General features: G+C 38.7%; 1 protein-coding gene across 3 annotated transcripts in view; it reads left to right on the top strand.

Annotated features, from left to right (window-relative positions):
- Window positions 1-19,526, top strand: part of LIFR (LIF receptor subunit alpha) — a 94,729-nt gene extending 75,203 nt beyond the window's left edge. Inside the window, exons 15-20 of one of the 3 annotated variants that reach the window (XM_057541163.1) lie at window positions 1,158-1,259; window positions 1,834-2,001; window positions 5,792-5,953; window positions 6,875-6,968; window positions 18,529-18,654; window positions 19,093-19,526. In XM_057541163.1, the coding sequence (XP_057397146.1) occupies window positions 1,158-1,259; window positions 1,834-2,001; window positions 5,792-5,953; window positions 6,875-6,968; window positions 18,529-18,654; window positions 19,093-19,297 (857 nt within the window). In that variant the 3' untranslated portion in view covers window positions 19,298-19,526. Of the gene's footprint in view, window positions 1-1,157; window positions 1,260-1,833; window positions 2,002-5,791; window positions 5,954-6,874; window positions 6,969-8,602; window positions 8,682-9,063; window positions 13,661-18,528; window positions 18,655-19,092 lie in introns of those variants that run through there. The other 2 variants (XM_057541162.1, XM_057541164.1) reach the window with 2 other exon arrangements.
- Window positions 19,527-19,897: the final 371 nt, after the last annotated feature.

Here is a 19,897-nt window from a genome sequence, read left to right as displayed (position 1 = left end):
TTTCAGGCGGAAGAACGCTATAGAATATTGGTATGCATAATCATAATATAAAACTAGGTACAGATTTACTAACATACATGTGGTGTAAAATCAGAACCTCAAGTATACTTGTCCCCCCCAGAAAAAGTTGCAGAGTGATTTTTAGACGTAACCATCTCACTTTTGAGCCTGCAGACCACTGGTGTTCTGAATCGGAGAGCAAGTGCTTTAACCACACTAGAATAATTGTATTCCACAAATTAAATGCAATCCCATAGGCTGCCATTTTTCCCCCAGGCAGTGTCTTCTTCCTTGATCACTGCAGGTGAGCTACTAAGTACCCTTCAAGGCTCTGTTCAAATATCACTTCCTGGTGGCTTTTTCTGATCTTCTTAGGCTCACTTGGTCCCTCATTGAAGGGGCCACAGGCTCTGTGATAGATCCCTCTAGTCTAACACAGGGTCTTATGGTTACCCCTCCTCATCTGTCCTGCCACCTCTCTGCCAACTGCTCCAGGCCAGGGGCCTTGTTATATATCCACCTCTGTGGTCCTAACACTTTACACGTTGCATTGTATCGAGGAGGCATTTAAAAGTGATTCACTTGGATTGAAGTTAAGGTGCTTCTCTTGTATGTCTTGTGGAGTTAACTCAAGGGCACTAAATGCTGATGCTGTAAAGAGGAGTAGACTCTATGGCCCATTTCCTTTAACACTGAAGTGTCCAAGTAGAGTGGACATTTTAGTATCTGCTTCTTGGAACAAGGGAAGAGCAGTGGGTTCTTTCCAACCCACAAATAACACTAGTTAGGGAAGGGCTTTTTCAGAGGCATGACATGGGCCTGGGATAGGTTAGAAAACTGACCCTAGACCAAATCTGGGAAGAAGTTGTCATTGCTTAATTTGAAGGAACAAAATGAAAGCCTTGATTACCAATTTTTCCCTTCAAGGTGATGTCATGTTATAATACTAAACTTTTCATTACAACAGAAGTGAGTTTAATTTTTGTTGAGTCAGTTTTCAATCTGAATATTTACCAATTTTGAAAATGTGGATTTTCTGTAACCTTTTTAAAATTAGTTTTGGAAATTTCAAAGTGAGTTGTTATAAATTTGATATTTCTAAAATATTCATAGTAATATATACTTAGGAACGTTTACTGGTTGTGTTCATCTTATAGATCAGTTTCGACCAGGTGTAAGATACAATTTTTTTGTGTACGGATGCAGAAATCAAGGATATCAATTACTACGTTCTATAATTGGATATGTAGAAGAATTGGGTAAGTTAAATGGGTAAGTTTTCTTAGAGTTCAAGGTAATATGAGAAATTATAAAACATCAGTTTTAAGATTGAATTCTAAAAATAGATTGAATTGAGATGTTTATTAGTTCAAGGAAGAAAAATAATTTGTATGATAACTGTAAAATTATTTATCATTACTTATTTTTCATTTGTTTAATGTTTATGTTTCATAATTTTACTGTTGTCATTAAGAAAATTAAATCTTAATTTGGATGTCAAAAATACTTAATTTACACTTATACAAAGTTTTAAAACTATTATTCAAGACTATCAGTAAAGAGGGGAAATATGAGTAAAGCCTATTCTAGTAGCCATTTAAAGATTTTGCATAGGTTACCTCCCTAGATATGTTTTATGTCTGAAAGTTGTAAGTTCTACCTTTGTATCTTCACAGCAAAAGTGCTTGTGATAATATCTGTGAACGTTTATGATTAAATAAAGTTCTCATTACAAGTTTAGCTATTTTTGAGGCTAGAAATCTCATTAAACCTTAATGTCTTGCTCTGTATTAGTAAACCCTCCTTTAGCTATTGCCTTTTTTCCTTTTACAGCTCCAGTTGTTGCACCAAATTTTACTGTTGAGGATACGTCTGCAGATTCGATATTAGTGAAATGGGAAGAAATTCCTGTGGAAGAGCTTAGAGGCTTTTTAAGAGGGTATTTATTTTACTTTGAAAAAGGAGAGAGAGACACATCTAAGATGAGGGTTTTGGAATCGGGTAAGTAAACTACTAGAATAAGTATACTGTTTCTTAGAAGTTCTTTATTAACTACCAAAAAAAAAAAAAAAAGAGGAGGAAAGAAAAAAAAGAAGTAAAGAAGCTACTGAGTAGTTTATACAGATTTCCAGAATGCTCTGAAAAATAAGGAAGTGAAAATGCAGTCATTTGATGAATATGAGATTTTTAAGATTTTATTATGTGATCAATGGCATGTAGTCTTTCAGAAATCATTTAAATCATTTATTCTGAGGCCTTTGTGAGCCCCCCAGGACAGAGAGCATCTCTTTCTAATCTTGCATGATCCATAACATACCATCTTATGAAGGTTACTTTAAAAAAAAAAAAAGGTCTTCCTGTACTTATACTAATGGAGGAGAAAACTCAGGAACCTAAAGAATGGCTTCAGAATCTCCTTTTATCTGACAAAGAGCCATCCACACAGCCACGACCTTAATGAGCTAGGAAACTTAATTGACTTGATTGGGGATGTGTGTATCTATTAAATCTTAAAAAGTACAGTCAGTCCTTGACAAGTGGTAAGTGTATGTCCACAGACCTTTGAGAATCCTCAAATTTACAAATACAGAAATGTTTGTGCAGACTTTTGGCTTTAAACCCTAAATTACATTTCTGTTGGAAGTCAGATGCTTTTTATTCATGGCTGAACAACACAAGCTTATCATCTCTTCAATTTGAGAGCTTTTATTTTCCTTAATGACCTTTCCTTGGAAAGAAACCATTTTAATTATAATATTTAATGCCTGACAAGTAGAGAACAACAACGCCACAGGGAGATGCTGACCAACTGGGCATTAGCTTAGTCACGTCCCGAGAGCAGCTGCGTAAACATGAGCCTCCCCCAGACCACTAAGTTCTGCATTTCCTGAACCTTCAAAGTTGAGGGAAACCCTAAATATCAGATTCTGCAAACATCCAGACTCTAGTGTAATTTCCCTCAGGTGCTCAGAAATTTTACACTTGAACCAGTTAAAATTGTAACATGTAAACTTCTAGTTAGGGTGGATTGGTCACTAAAGTTAGAGCAAAATAGAGAAAAAACAACAACAATGCATAAAGCCACAAAGACACAGAGAACTGGAGAGGCACAGAAGAGGATTTGGAAACGCTGGGTGTGGAAGTGGGCCAAGTGACCTAGAGGAGTGGAGGGCGGGCAGTCTAGGTGGACAGTTGGGCATCAGAAAGAAGTAATTTGGTTCATCCTGCAGCGCCAGAAGTGGAGGCCAACGGTTAGGATGAATCTGGGCTGAACAGCAGGAGTTGATTGTAAGTCTGTAAGGAGCAGTTAGAACCCCCAAGTCCTACACCAGCTTCATGTAGCTCATGTGAGTGCTCTCTCCCCTGCATGAGAACAATAGGTTTATTCTGGACCAGAGAGCTTCCAGACAAGGGACACTGTAGCAAACCGTGTGACTCTCCCTCTTCCTCCTTCCCACCTGCTTAATAGGACATCATCAGCTAGGCCTGTTTTCTGGGCAGGAGATGAGAGGATTAGAGTAAGTGGTTTCTGAGGAAAGACATAAAAGATGCTGATATTTGGGGGATTATCCCAATGAAAAGCCAGGAACCCACCTGGTCATTCCTCATCCATGATATAAGTGAAGCCCACCCATCAGTAAACCCCACCTATGCACACCAGGCTTCCGGTGAGCCTTTTAGTGGCTCACTCTCGAACATGACAAGCAGCCAGGGATAACCAGATGATTGAGAAAGCTTCTAACCTGAAAGACAGACACCAGGAGAAACCAGAGGAAATGGATGCAATGTGGGAAAACAGAGAAATTTAAAACAAAACTATCCTTGGACAGTTGACGTATACTGTATTTATTGAAAAGACATGATGTTATAAAAAGGAACAAGCAGAAGACAGTTAAGAATTCCTTAGAATTAAAAATGTGATCAAAGAAATTTTTAAGGAATTAAGTACAAGTGGAGAAATTAAATGAAAAATGGGGAAATTCTTCTGAAAATGAGACAAAGGCAAAGGAGAAGACTTGGAGGTAAAAGATTAGAAAGTTGGAGTTTGAGTCAAAGACCTGCACTGGCCTCCTTTATAAGAGTTCTGTTAAGAGAGAAGAGTGGAATGGAGAGAAGGAAATTATCAAAGTAATAGCACAAGAAAAAATTTTCCCAAAACTGAAAGACCTCAGTATATACAGTAAAAGGTGCCCTTAAACACACAGTAAAATAAATAGAGAAAAAGATCTATGCTGAAGTATGTCACCATGAATTTTCAGAGCACCTGATCTATAAAGAAAAACATCCTAGAAACAATCAGAAAAGCATCTCTTGTGCAAGGATCAGGAATAAGAATGGTAGCAGGCCTCTCAACAATGTACCAGATACTAGAAGATATCGCAGCTACATCTTCAAAATACTGAGTGAAAATTATTTTCAACCTAAACTTCTGTACTCAGCCAATCTATCTACAGATATAGTAGGATCTGTACTACTATCTGTGAGTGTAGAATGAAGAAATTTTTAGACATGGAAGGCTGCACATATTACTTCCCCCATGTATCCCTTCTCCAGAAGCTCCCAGAAGAGTGTGTTGTCAATCCAAGGAAATAGTGGGGCGGGGAGTTCTAGGATGAGAGCGCCTAGAAGACTTCCAGTGCAGAGCAGACGCCCCAGGAAGCAGCCTGGGGGGAGTGGGCAGCAGCTGGGGGAAGCGGAGGCACTGGGGTGTTGTTGTTTTGGACCACATGGAAACTTGTATGGAATATTCATTCGAGGGTGTTGGACGAATCAGTAATTGGTACATTAAGCAAATAAGGAAGAAAAGCAGTTATAACAACAGAAAAATAAGAAAGGAAACATGATCATACCAAGCAGTTTGTCTTAGTAGTAATTTGTATTTATATGATCATTACAATGTGAACACTGAAGTTACCAAATTTTTTGATGTTTCTCTATGAATGATGTGGGCTCGAGGGGAGAAGGGGTAGTGGTTGTGTGTTAGAACTAATGTCTAATATTTAAAAATCAAGCACTGCCAATTTAAGTTTATTTCAAAATATGGAAGTCAGTACCCAAAGAGACCAGTAACTTGAGTTTGAAGTGATTGTTCGTGGTGAGGAAAGATGCTGGCAGGGAACTGCTACTTTTTGTTTTTAGCCGTATCGTACGATTTAGTTTTAGGCTATTAAACTGCATTCTTTTGGTTAAAATTCTAAAAATAATTTAATAATTTAAACAATTCTCCACATTTCCTTTCAAAATGGTTCAAGGGCGTCCTCTCTAATCTCTCATTTGAGAACTCAGATGCACTGCCTCGTTTCCTGCGTGGTTTGGAGCAATCTCTGTTGATTTATGATCTTGCTTCCTTGAGTTTCTCACTTGACTCACAGGCGTGATCAGCCCGAGTGACAGTGTCCCTGCCCCAGTGGGTTTTGGTTGCAGTGGGTTTTCATGCTCTTAGTAACAGAAAAAGAAGAGACTTTTATTGATTGCCTGCTATAGGCCAGGTATTATTCTAGAGAATGTGCACGAAAACTTCACAGAGCCCTGAGAGCTAAGTCGTGATATTCTATTTCATAGTTAGAGAAACTTAGGTTCAGAGGCGTTTAAATAATAGTTACAGATAACATAGCTACTACCTAGCAGAGGTAGAACTTGAACATGGCTCTGGCTGGCTCCATGGGCCTTGGCCCTGGAGGTGACCAGCATTCAGACTCATTTAAAAAGGGTGTGAATGTGACAGGTTTGAGTAAAACCATGTGATTAAAATGGTATAGATCAGTAATAATCTTCTTCACTTTAAAAATAGGTCGTTCTGACATAAAGGTTAAGAATATTACCGACATATCCCAGAAGACACTGAGAATTGCTGATCTTCAAGGTAAAACAAGTTACCATCTGGTCTTGCGAGCCTATACAGATGGAGGAATGGGGCCAGAGAAGAGCATGTTTGTGGTGACGAAGGAAAATTGTAAGTTAAATGTTGTCATCGAGTTGCTTTCCAAGCTTAAGTGCATTGTGTTTCTAGTGATTTTTGTTTGTATAGGAACGCCCCTTTTTAAAATTTCACGTTTTGTTACGCGTTTATAGTGGGTGGAGGGCAGTATTGAAAGGCCATGAGATGACTTCATATTTATTCTTACCAGTTATTGCCTAATGTGTACTTAAGAAATTAATGAATTAAGGGTACCTCTGAAGTCTAGAGTTCTAAATTCATGTTGAACTTATATAACGGTCAACTGGTTTAAAATTTTTTTACCCAAAATATTCTGTGATTTTTGACATATCCAGGGAAGAGTGTAAGAAATAGCCTTAAAAAAAAAGCATAAAGCACAACGCTCATAAATTTGAGATGGAAAGTAGAGAAGAGTGATGGACTTGACTAGCTTGTCAACAGCAAAGAACTTTCATTTGATCACGGGCTTATTCTCTAGCCCTGGGCTGGAGTTCATACATGCCCTTAAATAAAGGACCATGTGGAGATGGTTCTCAGCTGGGGGTGATTTTGCCTCCTAGGGGACAGTTGGCAGTGTCTGGTGACATTTTTGGTTGGTACTACTGGTCTCTGGTCATTAGAAGCCCAAGGATGCTGTTAAACTTCCTACAATGCGTGTGATAGCCTCCTCCCTGCAGAACACACAGGAAAGAAGTATCTGCCCACCATGTCAGTAGTGCCAAGGTAGAGAAACGCTGCTCTGAAGAATTTAAGTGTTAGTATAAAAATTATTACAGTACTTTTTAAGGTTATATTTTAATAGTTTTTCAGTTTCCCTGGAGCAGTTTGGATTTTTTCTTCAAATAATCTACTGACTTAAGTATCTGATAATGCGAATTTATTCTCTAGTTCATACTAAAAATGTTGATTTTAATATCTGCAATATTCTCTTTTCAGCTGTGGGATTGATTATTGCCATTCTCATCCCAGTGGCAGTGGCTGTCATCGTCGGAGTGGTAACGAGTATCCTTTGCTATCGGAAACGAGAATGGTAATGGTTTACTCTTGCTGTTTTGTCCTTAAGGGCATGATTATTTAGTTTATGTGTTAAAAAATAAGTACAACTTTTTGGTGGAAACAAGGTAGTAAAAAATATTTGTATTGGTCAGAATTAATATTGGAGTTAATATTAGGAAAGAACATGGCACATTATTTAAAAATTTTAAAATTAGCAAAGTAAAAGTGTAAATTTTTCCCTACTGTATTTACTAATTAAAGTAATAGCAGTTGTACTAAAAAAATATTTACAGGCATAAATAGGTCAATAGCTATATGCAAGATTAAATGTAGCTTAATGATTGAGGTATCACTTGTCCTGGTGACCTATTTAGAAAATCTGGTCATTTATTCATTTATTCAACAAATAAGAATGACCCCTCCCATGTGAAGGGGGACATACTGGTGAACGAAATAAGAATGGTCATTAGAATTATAGGATAGTGGGGAGGATGGACGTGAAACCCATAAGCATTTAATAAATATATGGGTACAGATTGTGAGTGGGTGCTAGGAAGGGCACGGGCGGCATGAGGAGAAGAGCGGGGAATCACGTCACAGGAGGTGGTCAGGCATCCCTGTGGCAGTTCCACGGCAGCAGGGTCCCGAAGGGGAAGGAGAGGGAGAGAATGTGCCAGGCAGAGAGAACAGATTCTGTGGGGGCCCGGAAACTGGAAAGAGCTTGATCTTCTGGAGGAAGTGAGACGTGTGTGTCTGGGTGCAGCAGCCGAGGGAGTGGTGTGAGCTGAGTGAGGTGAGGGAGGGTAAGAGAGTGCCTCGTGGTCAGCCAGCAGGAGCTGTCCTGGGCTGGGCTTGTGGCACCTGGCTATGTTCATGCATAGACTGTCCTCACTGGCCTTAAAAATGCCGTCATTCATGAAGGGAATGTACTCTAGCAATCCTGGCTTATAAATCAAAATAGTGATAGTTTAGAACTGTAGAATACCTTGTTTGGTAACCATATTCTCATTACCCAAAATCACATTTAAAAAATTATTTCAATACAAAAAAAAAAGATAAAGTTAGGAGATAGTTTAGAAGTTAGAGCATTTCGGACTTACATTAACAACATTTCTTTTTCCTGCAGGAATTTCAAATAATAAAGGTTTTTTAACAGCTATAAATATGATAGGGCACTAAGCAAATTTCATTTTTGTTTGTGTTTAGTTTTTGCTCAAGATTAACAGCCTTCCTTTTTCTGATAATCCAGAGCCTGTTTTGAGCAGTAGAGAACTACATAATGCGAACATGTTCCCAAGTAGTTGACTGTGCTGAATCCAGTCTGCAGTATGAATATTTTGGTTATGAGTAATGCCCGTATTTGACTTTTGACTTGATAGCACAATCACCATTTTAATTCTTTGCTCTCCATTTCCATAAGATACCTAAGATACTGTAGTTCTAGTAATAGAAGTACTGTTCCTGCTTTTCAGATAGGAACCTCTCAGTGCATTGTATTGAAAACTCTAGTGACTGATCACGCTGAAAATGATCTTCCATTTTTATCTCAGATATTCATTAGAGTATTCATATGAAACGTCAGAATAAGCCTGATAACTTATTAACTTATTTATTGTCTAATTGATAATCTTATCATTATTAAATGTACTTAATCATCTTTATTTAAAGGATTAAAGAAACCTTCTACCCTGATATTCCAAATCCAGAAAATTGTAAAGCTTTACAGTTTCAAAAGAGTGTCTGTGAGGTAATCCTTTATTTTCTTACGTTTACCTTTGAAGTACTGACTTCCTTTTTTTAGTTTTTTGTGAAAAGTTTTTAACATGTCAGTGTCATCCAAAGTAAAATGTATTGAGAAAATAGCAGTGCTTGAACATCTGCTGAACTTCTAAAATTATTCATTTTGAATTGTTTGTACATGGTCTTTTTTTCACTACTATTAAGACCAAGGAAAATACTGATATGTAGAAAAGAAAGTAGCTTTGCTCTAGTATGCACTACAGAATAGTAGAGACACATTTTTATAAGCAGCTGTGAAAAACACTATAAAATAATGCTTCTTTTTGTAGGAGAGGCATTGCAGCGGCTTTCTGTGGCATCCTAATCCCTGTTTTAAAACTTATTTCTAGGGAAACAGTGCTCTTAAAACATTGGAAATGAATCCTTGTACCCCAAATAATGTCGAGGTTCTGGAAACTCGATCAACAGTTCCTAAAATAGAAGATACAGAAATAATTTCTCCAGTAGCTGAGCGTCCAGAAGATAGCACTGATGCGCAACTGGAAAACCATGTGGTTGTATCATATTGTCCACCGGTCATTGAGGAAGAGATAGTGAACCCAGGAGCGGATGAAGCCGGAGGGGCCTCACAAGTCATTTACATTGACATTCAGTCCATGTACCAGCCTCAGGCAAAACCAGAGGAAGAACCCGAAAACGACCCTGTAGTGGGGACAGGCTATAAGCCACAAATGCACCTCCTCGTTACTTCTACTGTAGAAGATCTGGCTGCAGATGATGATTTAGACAAAACTGCAGGTTACAGACCTCAGGCAAATGTAAATACTTGGAACTTAGTATCTCCAGACTCACCTAGGTCCACAGACAGCAACAGTGAAATTGTCTCTTTTGGAAGTCCGTGCTCCATTAACTCCCGACAATTTTTGATTCCTCCTAAAGATGAAGATTCTCCTAAATCTAATGGAGGAGGCTGGTCCTTCACAAACTTTTTTCAGAACAAACCAAACGATTAACAGTGTCTCCCTGTCACTTCAGTCTACCATCTCAATAAGCTCCTGTTGCCGGGTCAGCACTGGGCACCTTGGAGGGATCCTGTGAAGTGTTGCTAGTGAGGTGGACTTACTCATGCAAGTTACACTGAAAGTGTTAATGTGCTTTTAATGTGGTCTCAAAGCCAAAGTACAATAACTCAGAAATTCAATCCACACAACTCACAATTTGGAGCTATTTGTGATTCGAGCCAAAGAATTCTAATATTGCTTTACCTTTAGGAAGCATTTCAATAACGGATACTGCCTGGTTCATACGTGCAAAACAAATCCCACAGCAACTGTGTTCTGTTCTGTTGTTCATCAGGTTTTCTCATGCATATACCTTATGGAATTGTAAGCAGATTTGCAGGCAAGGGAGAAAAATGTCAGAGTAACAGATGATGTTTATTTGCCTGACATTTGCTCCATTCTAGATGAAAAACAAGCACAGATTTTAAAACTTTTAACATTATTCTCTATCCACAGCATTTAAGAAAATTAATATAATTTTTAATGTATCAACAGCAACACCTATTTAGTGTTTTGTTTGATAAAGTATGTTGATTTCTGTGCCTACTGTATAATGGTTATCAAACAGTTTTCTCAGGGGTACAAACTTGGAAAACGAGCGTGACACTGACCAGCTCAAATCAGAATCATGTTTTCTTGCTTTGGAAGATTTTTCACACCGTTCCATTATTTTTTAGCTTTTATGCTAGCTTCCCTTATTAGGTTGCCCTAATATTTAAAACTAAATTTCTAGGACTATAGACCTTAAGTTTAAAAAAAAAATTCATTGTTTTGTTTTTTGGTGACAGTGTCAGCTTTATAAATATATGAGCAAATTCAGTATTCCTCATAAGCATGTAATTCCAGTGACTTACTATTTGAGACGACTACTAAGCAATATCTGGCGGCATTAGCCGTCTGTATAGTTCGGATTGGCCTCAGTCCCTCCTGAGAAGACCATGCTTTAAGCCCCGGTTGCCCAGGCAGTGACGATCTCTGACACCTTCTAGCAGGTGTTCCTCCTCATTGTGCATCTTAGCAGTTCCTCCCTCTTAAAGGGTCATCAGTCCAGACTATCTGATTCAGTCCTCAGATTTTCACATGTAAAACTAAAAAGATAATGCGTCTTACAGGGACAGTTACTCAAGGGCTGTTTTATGTGGAATATCATAAGACGGCTTTGAACCCGTGGGCATACCCGTGGGCATACCCGTATTAAAGGTGCAGCAGTTGCTCTGGGCGTCGTCCAGAGTTGTGTCCTCGCAGCATCCTCTGCCCACCGCTGGTTTTCATAAGTGATGTCTAGAATGAATGTGGTTCTTGGAAAAGCAAACTGAAAATCTAAAAAGTGTATATTTTCCCTGCCCTCAGGTTGTCTATGTATTTTGAGTTAAGGCCAAAGTACTTGAAAATTTGGAAGATCTAAAGAAGTCAAGATATGCCTTTTTTTTTTTTTTATCATCTGAGGTTCTGTAATGTGTTTGCACATAATGGATCAGTTATTTTTTTTCTAGCCCATAATGTATCGTTGTAAAAACCATGTTGTGGAAAAAAGCCACAATATGTGTGACAAGGGAGAAAGTCTGTTTAGGTACTCTGTTTATGAATCCTGATTTTAATTGCTAGGATTCAGTTAAATTCCTGAGCTTCTTGATATATGAACATGTGGAATGAAATACAATTAATTATGTATACAAATAGTGTAGTAAAACTACATAATAGCTCACAGAAATTTTCAACAATGAAAATTATATCAAACCAGAGCCACCTGTAAACAGTTTGCTCTGTCTTCTCATTTCTCCTGTTGGGCTCCTTCCCTTTGCTTCCACCCCAGACACTCAGACCTGGGCCTGCCCTCTCTCCCTGCAGAAGCTTGTCGTTACCACACCCCTCTTGCCCCCAACTCATGCCTTTTCCCCATCAAAACTCACCAGTCGTGTACCTCCTCTCTTTAGGATAAGTGTTGGCCAAGGTAGAAGTTTACTGATCTAAACTCCACTAACCTGAGGTAACGGGAAAAGGCCAGAAGAGATTGTTTGATCTCCGCCATTAATGCATATGTGTTTCAACTGTGACCATCTGTATCCAGAGCCCTATCTAACCTACATTATGACTCATTTGTTTGGCTAATGGTGAATATCACCGGGGCTCTTGAGTCCTATCACTCCATCCAAGACTGCACAGCTTTTTCTGCATGAAGAAGATTCAGAGTGCAGCTCACCTCTCCCCTGCCTCTGGAGAGCCATACGCCGGATCACTGGGTCAATGAGAAGCAGAGTATCACTCTGTTAGTCTGGGCAGGCTCCTTAGAACCTGTGATATGCTTAGAAGAGTGTGGTTTAGGTCTGAGGTCAAAACAGTTTCCTTATCTTTTCCCGTTGAATTGAGGATGGCCAGACCTGCTCTGCAGATGGGAAGGGATTACTTCCCAACCCCTGCCCCACCTGGGCACATGGGGACAGGGCGAGGGGAGGGAGCTGGGGAGAGAGAAAACACGCTCTGTCACATATCTCTGGTTGCTTGTGGCACTGGAGACCCTGGTAAACATGCACTGTTTGTCAGTGCCAGGACCATGCACACGGGTGACAGGTGGTCTAATAGGGCCTTTCTCTGTCCAGTCACATTAGCTCCTCTTTCTGGGGGAGGGCTAACCAAAGGCTGCTTAGACGGGGAGGCTAGATGCGTTCCCTCCAGCGCTTCCTGACTGAGAGAATAATTGGGAAACCCCTCTTTCCTGCTAAAGTTTCCAACTAGAGCCCAATCATTGGTTAGAAAATTCTAAATGTCTGAAGCAGAAGTATATCCCATTATGTCTTGATTAGTGCTGTGTAAAGGATACATTTTCACATCTCCTACAAGCCAGTTAACTTATCAGCCAGTTTCAGATCAAGCTTCCCTTGTGAGGAATGGAGATTCTGGTGGTCATTTTGACTGCATTTCTCTTGTGAGTGGCCATCTTAAATAAACAATATTGAACATAAAAGTATTCTTGGAAGCCTTAGCTAGGCTTTTGACATTAGACAGACCTTGTAAATTATGTATTGCATGGATTAGCATCCGTATACAATTGAAGTCTTCAGTGTGCTGAACCTGTAGAAGCCTGGATTTGACATGATGGCCCGAGTATCTGGATAGTTGAGTTGGGTGTTCATGTGCTTAGGTGATAGAGGTGCTTTGTTCCTGCAGCTTAGACACAGAGGCAGCCATTCACGGAAAAGTTTCAGCCTCATTTTCCATACCAGCATTGCTTTCATGGTTCACGGATCTGAAGGATTGCATTTAGAACATCTACTCCTCTTGCGCTCTCGGAAACTGTGGTAAAAGTCACATTCTTCAACCTTCATGCAACTTGGATTCTTGTTGGAAATTAGTCCTGTAATTTCTTAATTGTCTTCATACCGTCCATATTTAAAGAACATTACAGGCCTTTCTGTATTTGAATAATTAGATGTAGTTTAGTGGAGACTAGGGAACACTTTCTTCCAAAAGGAATTTGGAATCAATTTTATGATAGCTTGAAATGAAAGTACTCCCTAACCTGTCAATATGCAGAAAATGTTATGTCAAATTTTTCTACTGCTCAGGCACATAACCAGATAAAACTTTTTTTTTCTATTTAATTTTTACTGTTTTCTGTTTTGAACCATGTTAAAATTTGTATATCTTTTATAAAATGCCTTTTTATCCTTATTTTGAAAGTATAAAATCAGGCATCTCAGAAGTCAAATGTAGGATCATTAGCTAATCAGTGGAAGTTCAGTCAATTTTTTATTGACTGAGTTCCATCCCAGAATGTGCAGATTCAACAGAGTTTTCCTGAAAGGTGGTATGTGTCAAGATCTAGCTTGTGTAGGTCTGAGACCATTGGCTTGAAGATTCAAATCTACTCTAGAAGTGACTCCACAGTTTGAGTGAAAACTTGAGAAAGACTCATGCAGAAGCATCACTAGATATCTTATTCCAACCTAATTTTAAGTGTTCACAGTATCTTTTTATTTGATGGGTACACAACGTGGGACATGTTTGTACCAACCAAGTGTTTCTAGTAAATCAACAGCACATTGATGTGTGAGCTTAACTGACTAGGATAAGCACTCATTCTCCTGATAAACTCTTTCTTCAAAGCATTATTTTAAACTGGTATTTCCTGCTGAAACAACGTTTCATGGTAGCATGCCCATCTTTATTTTTTATATCCAGGAGAAAATCTTTCACAAAAGAAAATAAGTTGTGACTAAACTTACTGGAAATGCAGCTTTTAGACATGACCTTAGAATATCATTGTTAATGGCTTGTTTTGAATTTGGTCTATTTATACCTCCATGGATTATATACCAGGGCTATTAATATTTAAACCTCTTATTTCAATAGGGTGGTGAGATTTTTATTCCTTTTCAGTTAGTACTTTTGTCTTAACTATTACATGATCATATTCATGCTAATTATAATACAAAGGAACTATTTTTAATGCTGATAATGGATTAAAGAACAACATTCTGTTCATTGAAATGTCAGGCTTTATTGTATATGGTAAAATTTCAGGGAATGTGATTTGAATATATCCAAACTCTTATAATTATGATACTGAGTTATGACAGGATTCTATTAATTTTAACCATGGGTAGCATTTGTTCCTCTATTAAGAATGTTAATATTTTGGATTATACGTGTCCATGTTATCAAGAGAATTTACCTGTGCAAGACAAATTCTAACTGTGCAACATTTTTATGAAAATGAAAAGTGATGTTTTTAAGAGGGAAACCCTCTGAATTCTTTTTCCTATGTGCAGGTGCCTAGTTGAAGAAACGTAGAAACAATAAATTCAAAAGCTCTTAAATACTAACCAAATACAAAACAGTAATAACTTATATTACTTTTTGGTTGCTATAACTGAATACCCTAAAAACTGAGAGATGTGAATGGGGGAAAAAAATGAATGTTTAATCGATAAAGAATTGGTTTTTATTACATTTACATATATCTTCTAAGATTGCCTTTGCAGTAGCCAATCAGAACTTTAAAACAAACAAAAAAACTAATAATATAGACCTTATGCTGCACTTAAGCCAAAAATATTTTGTATACCTGATTGAATGGATCACTTAAATGTATTGAATTTCCTTATACGTTTAAAATGTACTTCCCTTAAGAATTACTCCATTTTAAATGGGTAACTTTCAATTTCTGAACTTACTATTTTTCCTCAGCATTCCGGTGGTATATTATAAAAGATCGGAAGATTTCTAGGTGGTAATGCAATTTTAATTAAAAAACATGGACAAGTTAACTGTTAGGTTTAACCTTAACATTAGTATTTTTGTAGTTGATCGTAGAAAACAGTACTGAATAATGATTTTCATAAATTTTTTTTTTCAAATACTCTGTCCCCTGTTTGCTTTTCAGTACTTTTTCCTATTATTTATGATATATCCTTCAATTTCATTTTTTCCTTCCAACATAATGTTTCAGAAAAATGTGAATACGTTATGAATACAACACACAAACAGAAACCCTATTCCATTCACTGTTGTGGAAGGGTAGGTATTACATGATACCCTGGGATTGGGATTTGTTTTCTCCAAAAGGAGCAAGGCGTTTTCTTACATTTCAATTCAGAATTGCTTGAAAACGATTGGCCTGGATAGAGAGACATCCTCAGTTTGGGGTGGTGCCACCTTAAGGTATGTCCAAAGGTAAAGTCATGTTACAACACTCAGTTTTCCTAGTAGGGGTGTGGTGCCTACCTTTCTCTTTCATTAGCTGGCCACAAGTCAGAGGTCCTTATGATGCTAGGAAGTTACCATTTTTTACTTTCAAAATTGCATTATCGTGAATTACTGTTTACAAAATACACATACTGTGAACAGATATGTTTTTGTCTTTTATAAGGTTGTTTGTAGAATGCGTGTTTTTTTAAAGGGGATGTTATATGTTAAATATTTTCAGTTTTTTATAAATACTAGTAACTGTTTACTAATTTTTGTTTGGTCAGGTGTGTGCAAATGTAGCTGAAAGATAGGGAGAAACTGCAAATCCAGAACTGTTTCATTTTTCATTTCTTGAAATGTTACCACTACAGGCTTTTTTTTTTTTAATCTGAATGATCAGTTGTGATGCTCTGTACCTAAAATCGTGCTTAATCATATCAGGAAACATTTGAATATACATATGCAGGAAGCAAACTATAGATTGCAGTATATTTGTGTGATATTCAGTCTGATTCACACAAGTCTGAGTTTAATATGGAATAAAACAGCTCCACTTACAGAGACAACAACTGAAGTATTTTCTACCTTATGAAAATTTGGAGATTATGTTGCTGTTAGAAGGAAAAATTTGAACATTTTATATCATTGTATAATTTCAGAATTTAGTTTCCATATCTTTTGGGAGACATGGTTAGTAGCAAGAACATAGAATATAAGTAACCTATTACTAAGACACCTTAAATGTAAAACTAGTATGCTTGGCCGTTAACTCTAAAGATGTTACTTATGTTTGTTTTTAAAACATGCATGTATTTAACAATTTTATCATAGTATTGTCATGGAAAAAATAAATATATTTTCTTACAACTTACACTGACAGATTTGGGCATTATTTTGGGGTTTTTTTTTTTCCTCCTATTTTAAGCACTTAGGAGAAGTGGCTCCTGCTTTGTTGTTAATACTTTCGTTTCTGTCTCATAAGAATTATAGTGGTTATGAAGCAATCACATAGGGCTCTGACTAAATTTTTAATATTTTAATATATTTCTATGCCATTGATATAACCTTCCATAAGTTTTCTTAAATCTATATTCTATTTACCAGACAGGTTACCATAAAATAATCAGATAGTGGGGAGCCAACATTATAAAACACATACTAAATAAATACTGGTCCTTAAAGTATGGTTTTTAATTTTTTTCCTCTGAGGATAACCTAAACATTTCTTGAAATTCTAGAAATATATCAAAATTTTATTATCAACTTTTTGAATTTGGAAATATAGTCATTGATTCAGCAAAACCTCAGTAATTTTAAAGGATGAAGTGATCTTAAATAGAATTTCATAAGGGGGGAAGTTAAGTCTTCAGTCTTCTGTAGCCTACGCTCACCCACAGAAACAACTGATGTATTATGAAGAAACTGTAGACACCAATTTTAAATTAACTGTGAAACACATGTTAGTATTTAAGTACTATTTAAGAGCTCATACATGTGGTCTGTCCTTTACGGAGACCTCAGTGCATATCTAGTTTCCCAGATGGTGAGTTCTTGAGCCAAAATGTATAGCACCATCAACCCCAGGAAGTTTGAAAGGATCAAAAGGAGAGGAATGATGTAGTTATTAGGGGAAAGCAAAATAGAGGTGTATGAGTAATGTTTTTCATGTATGGTATTCAACATTACACTAAAATGTTAGCGTACAAACAAGTTCATTACAAAAGGCCTGTGTAAGAATAGGTTTTCAGTGGCCTATAAATTTGATCCATTACCCTTCCCCCGGAGTGACTAATAATAGAATTGAATTAAAAGTACTTATTCAGTCTGCAAGAACCAATGAAGTTGAAGTAACAAGAGATGTCTTAAACTGATTTGGGATTAAACCCGAGATGATTTTTATCCCAGAGTAATTACTTTCAGATTAAAGAAACAAGAAAAGCTTTTAAGGATGATTTTGATAGAAACTGTTAAGTGGGAATCATGTTAAAATGAGTACAACTGCTGTGCATGGAGCTCATAATTATCCATCCCTACACGTTTGCAAGATGAGAAAGAATATCAAGTCTCAGCTGACATTGAAACCTTTTCCCCCTCCTGTCCCCAGCCAACTTGATCTCGGCCGCAGAGCTGGGTCTTCACTCTGGACTCAGCCTTCAGAAGCAGGGTGGGTCTGGTTCTCTTCCTGGCACTAGAGGCCTTGCACACACACCCCACCCACATTTTCCTCGAGTTGATGGAGAGGCGGGAAGCCTTGAGGAAGCAGAGCATTAACAACACGTGGCCCTTCCTGGCCCCAAACTGCCCAAGGACCAGTGCAGACGACACACCCTCTTCAGAGATGTACCTGGAGTCTGACTTTCTCAGTCACCTTTTGTGGCTCCTTTCCTCTTCTGTGGCTTCTGCAGGTGTCACGCCCCGGGCAGCGGCTGCCTCGTGTGAGCTGCGCAGCCCTGGCTCCCGGCCAGTTTCACCACCACTGACTACCTGGGCGACCCCGGAGAAATTCCTCCACCTCTCACCTCAGCTGTGGGTCTTGATAACCTACCTTTGCGCAGTTGCGGGGATGGCGGGTGGCGGACACAACGCTCCCGACAGAACAGATGTCGGGTTGTTACGCGCTCCTCTATCCCTTGAGAAACCTCCGGAGCACCTCGGACTTTCTGACCCGCACCTTAAAGATGTAAATGCCTTAAAACTGGCTTAGATGCACCTTAGGTTAGTGACATCTCTCAGGTACCCAGAGGGGAGTTAGTCAGCAGGAGGCCTGCTAATTAAAGCACGGGATCTCTTCCCACGGGACCCGATGCTGTAGCCTTCACCTTTCTTCACTTGGGTAACTTCTTCCGGTCTCCGTTTAAGCGGTGCTGCTCAGAGTAAGTCTTTCCAGGCTCCTGGGCGCCCCGTCGTCTGCCTTCCCAGCACGCCCACCTCTCCGCGGTCCGAGCGGCTTCGTTTGATAGCACGAGTTGAACGGCTGCATCCACAGAGCTTAGCGTAGTGTCCGCCGCATCACAAGTGCTTGATGAATATTCTTTGAATAATTGCGCCTTGAAAGAAAAAGCAGTTTAATATGTTTCCCTAGATATTAGAAATGTTGTCTTACAGGGAGGTGATACGCCTGTGGAAGAGTCTCCAAGGATGGAAAGACAGGGCAGTCCTCGTGGAGCTGGCATGCCTCGGAAGAGGAAGGAGTCTTCCCAGGTCATCTGGGAGAAGATCCTGCTGTTCACGGTGAGATGCTCCAGTATTTGTTGCATGCAGCTACCCTTTGTTCTCCTCAAAGCAGATTTGCCCTCATCCTGTTATCTCTTTGACAGGAGCAGATAGGGGATAAATGGGCTGTATCGGAAGTGACCACAGGTTAGGGCCCTTCTCCCACCCACTGCCCATTCCCCACCTCCTCCCGCTTTAAAATGTATTTCAGCCTCTCTGTCGGGTTCTCTCCATCCTTCCAAGTGACAATTTGCATCACCAAGCGATTCGTTCCTGCCCCCATCTGTCTTTCCACAATCGCATATCTGCTTCTCTAGGAGACAATCCTTGCCCCATCTCCCAGGCATTTACTTGGTGGGCAGGTGCCCTGGTACTTGCTGCAGGCTGCACTGGGCTATAGTCTCCTACTCCACCCAGAACTGACACATACCTCTTCTCTACACCCGAAACTCTCAGGCCAGACGTCCCCAAAGAGCTGGACCCGTGGTTTCAGGCTCCTCCAAGTCTACAGCCTTACATTCAGAGAGAAGAGGGCGCCCTTCCTCCCGGCTGCCAGGGAGGACTCTGGTTGGCCTGGCCTGTGTCACGTGTCCATCGCTGGTCCAGTCGTGTGGCCCAACAGAAGTTCTATTCAAGGGCCACTTCCACAAGTACCACATAGTTAGAGTTGGAAGAGGACCAGTCCCCCAAAAGAAGGGAGGTGATATTCTGAGTGGACAGAACAATAAATCAGCACTATAGACTCACTGAAGAAAAGCTAGAGAAGAGATATAAAAGGAAAAAGAAAAAAAAAATCCCTCAACCTTCTCATGCAGCATTAGCTATTTTTAACGTTTTACTTTTTGTCCTTTCAGACATTTTTCTATGTGAATGTGTATGTATATATATATTTACACGTATTTTCATATGTTTGTACCTGTATGCATATATATAAAATTATATTGTATATTCTATTTTGGAACTTGATTCTTTTATATAATATTTTGAAAATCTTTGAATATCAATAGGATATTTTATGGCATTATTCTTTCATGGATATATAAGATTCCAAAGTATAGATGAATTCTTTAAATTCAGCATTCTGGACATTTGTACTGTTCACACTTTTCATTAAATAATGGATGACTTTAAAACTCAGATGAAGCTGTTTGGCACTGATTTTTTTCAGCATTAAGAAGCCACACTTGAATTCACACTAGGTGCCACTGGCCTGTGATGCTCAAGAACTCCCAAACCAGCTTTCCTATGCTGTCATATGTGG

Source organism: Balaenoptera acutorostrata, chromosome 2 (genome assembly GCF_949987535.1).
Source record: "Balaenoptera acutorostrata chromosome 2, mBalAcu1.1, whole genome shotgun sequence".
NCBI lineage: Eukaryota > Metazoa > Chordata > Mammalia > Artiodactyla > Balaenopteridae > Balaenoptera > Balaenoptera acutorostrata.
Note: the sequence above shows the minus strand (reverse complement) of the source record. Positions and strands in the feature narration are given on the sequence as shown.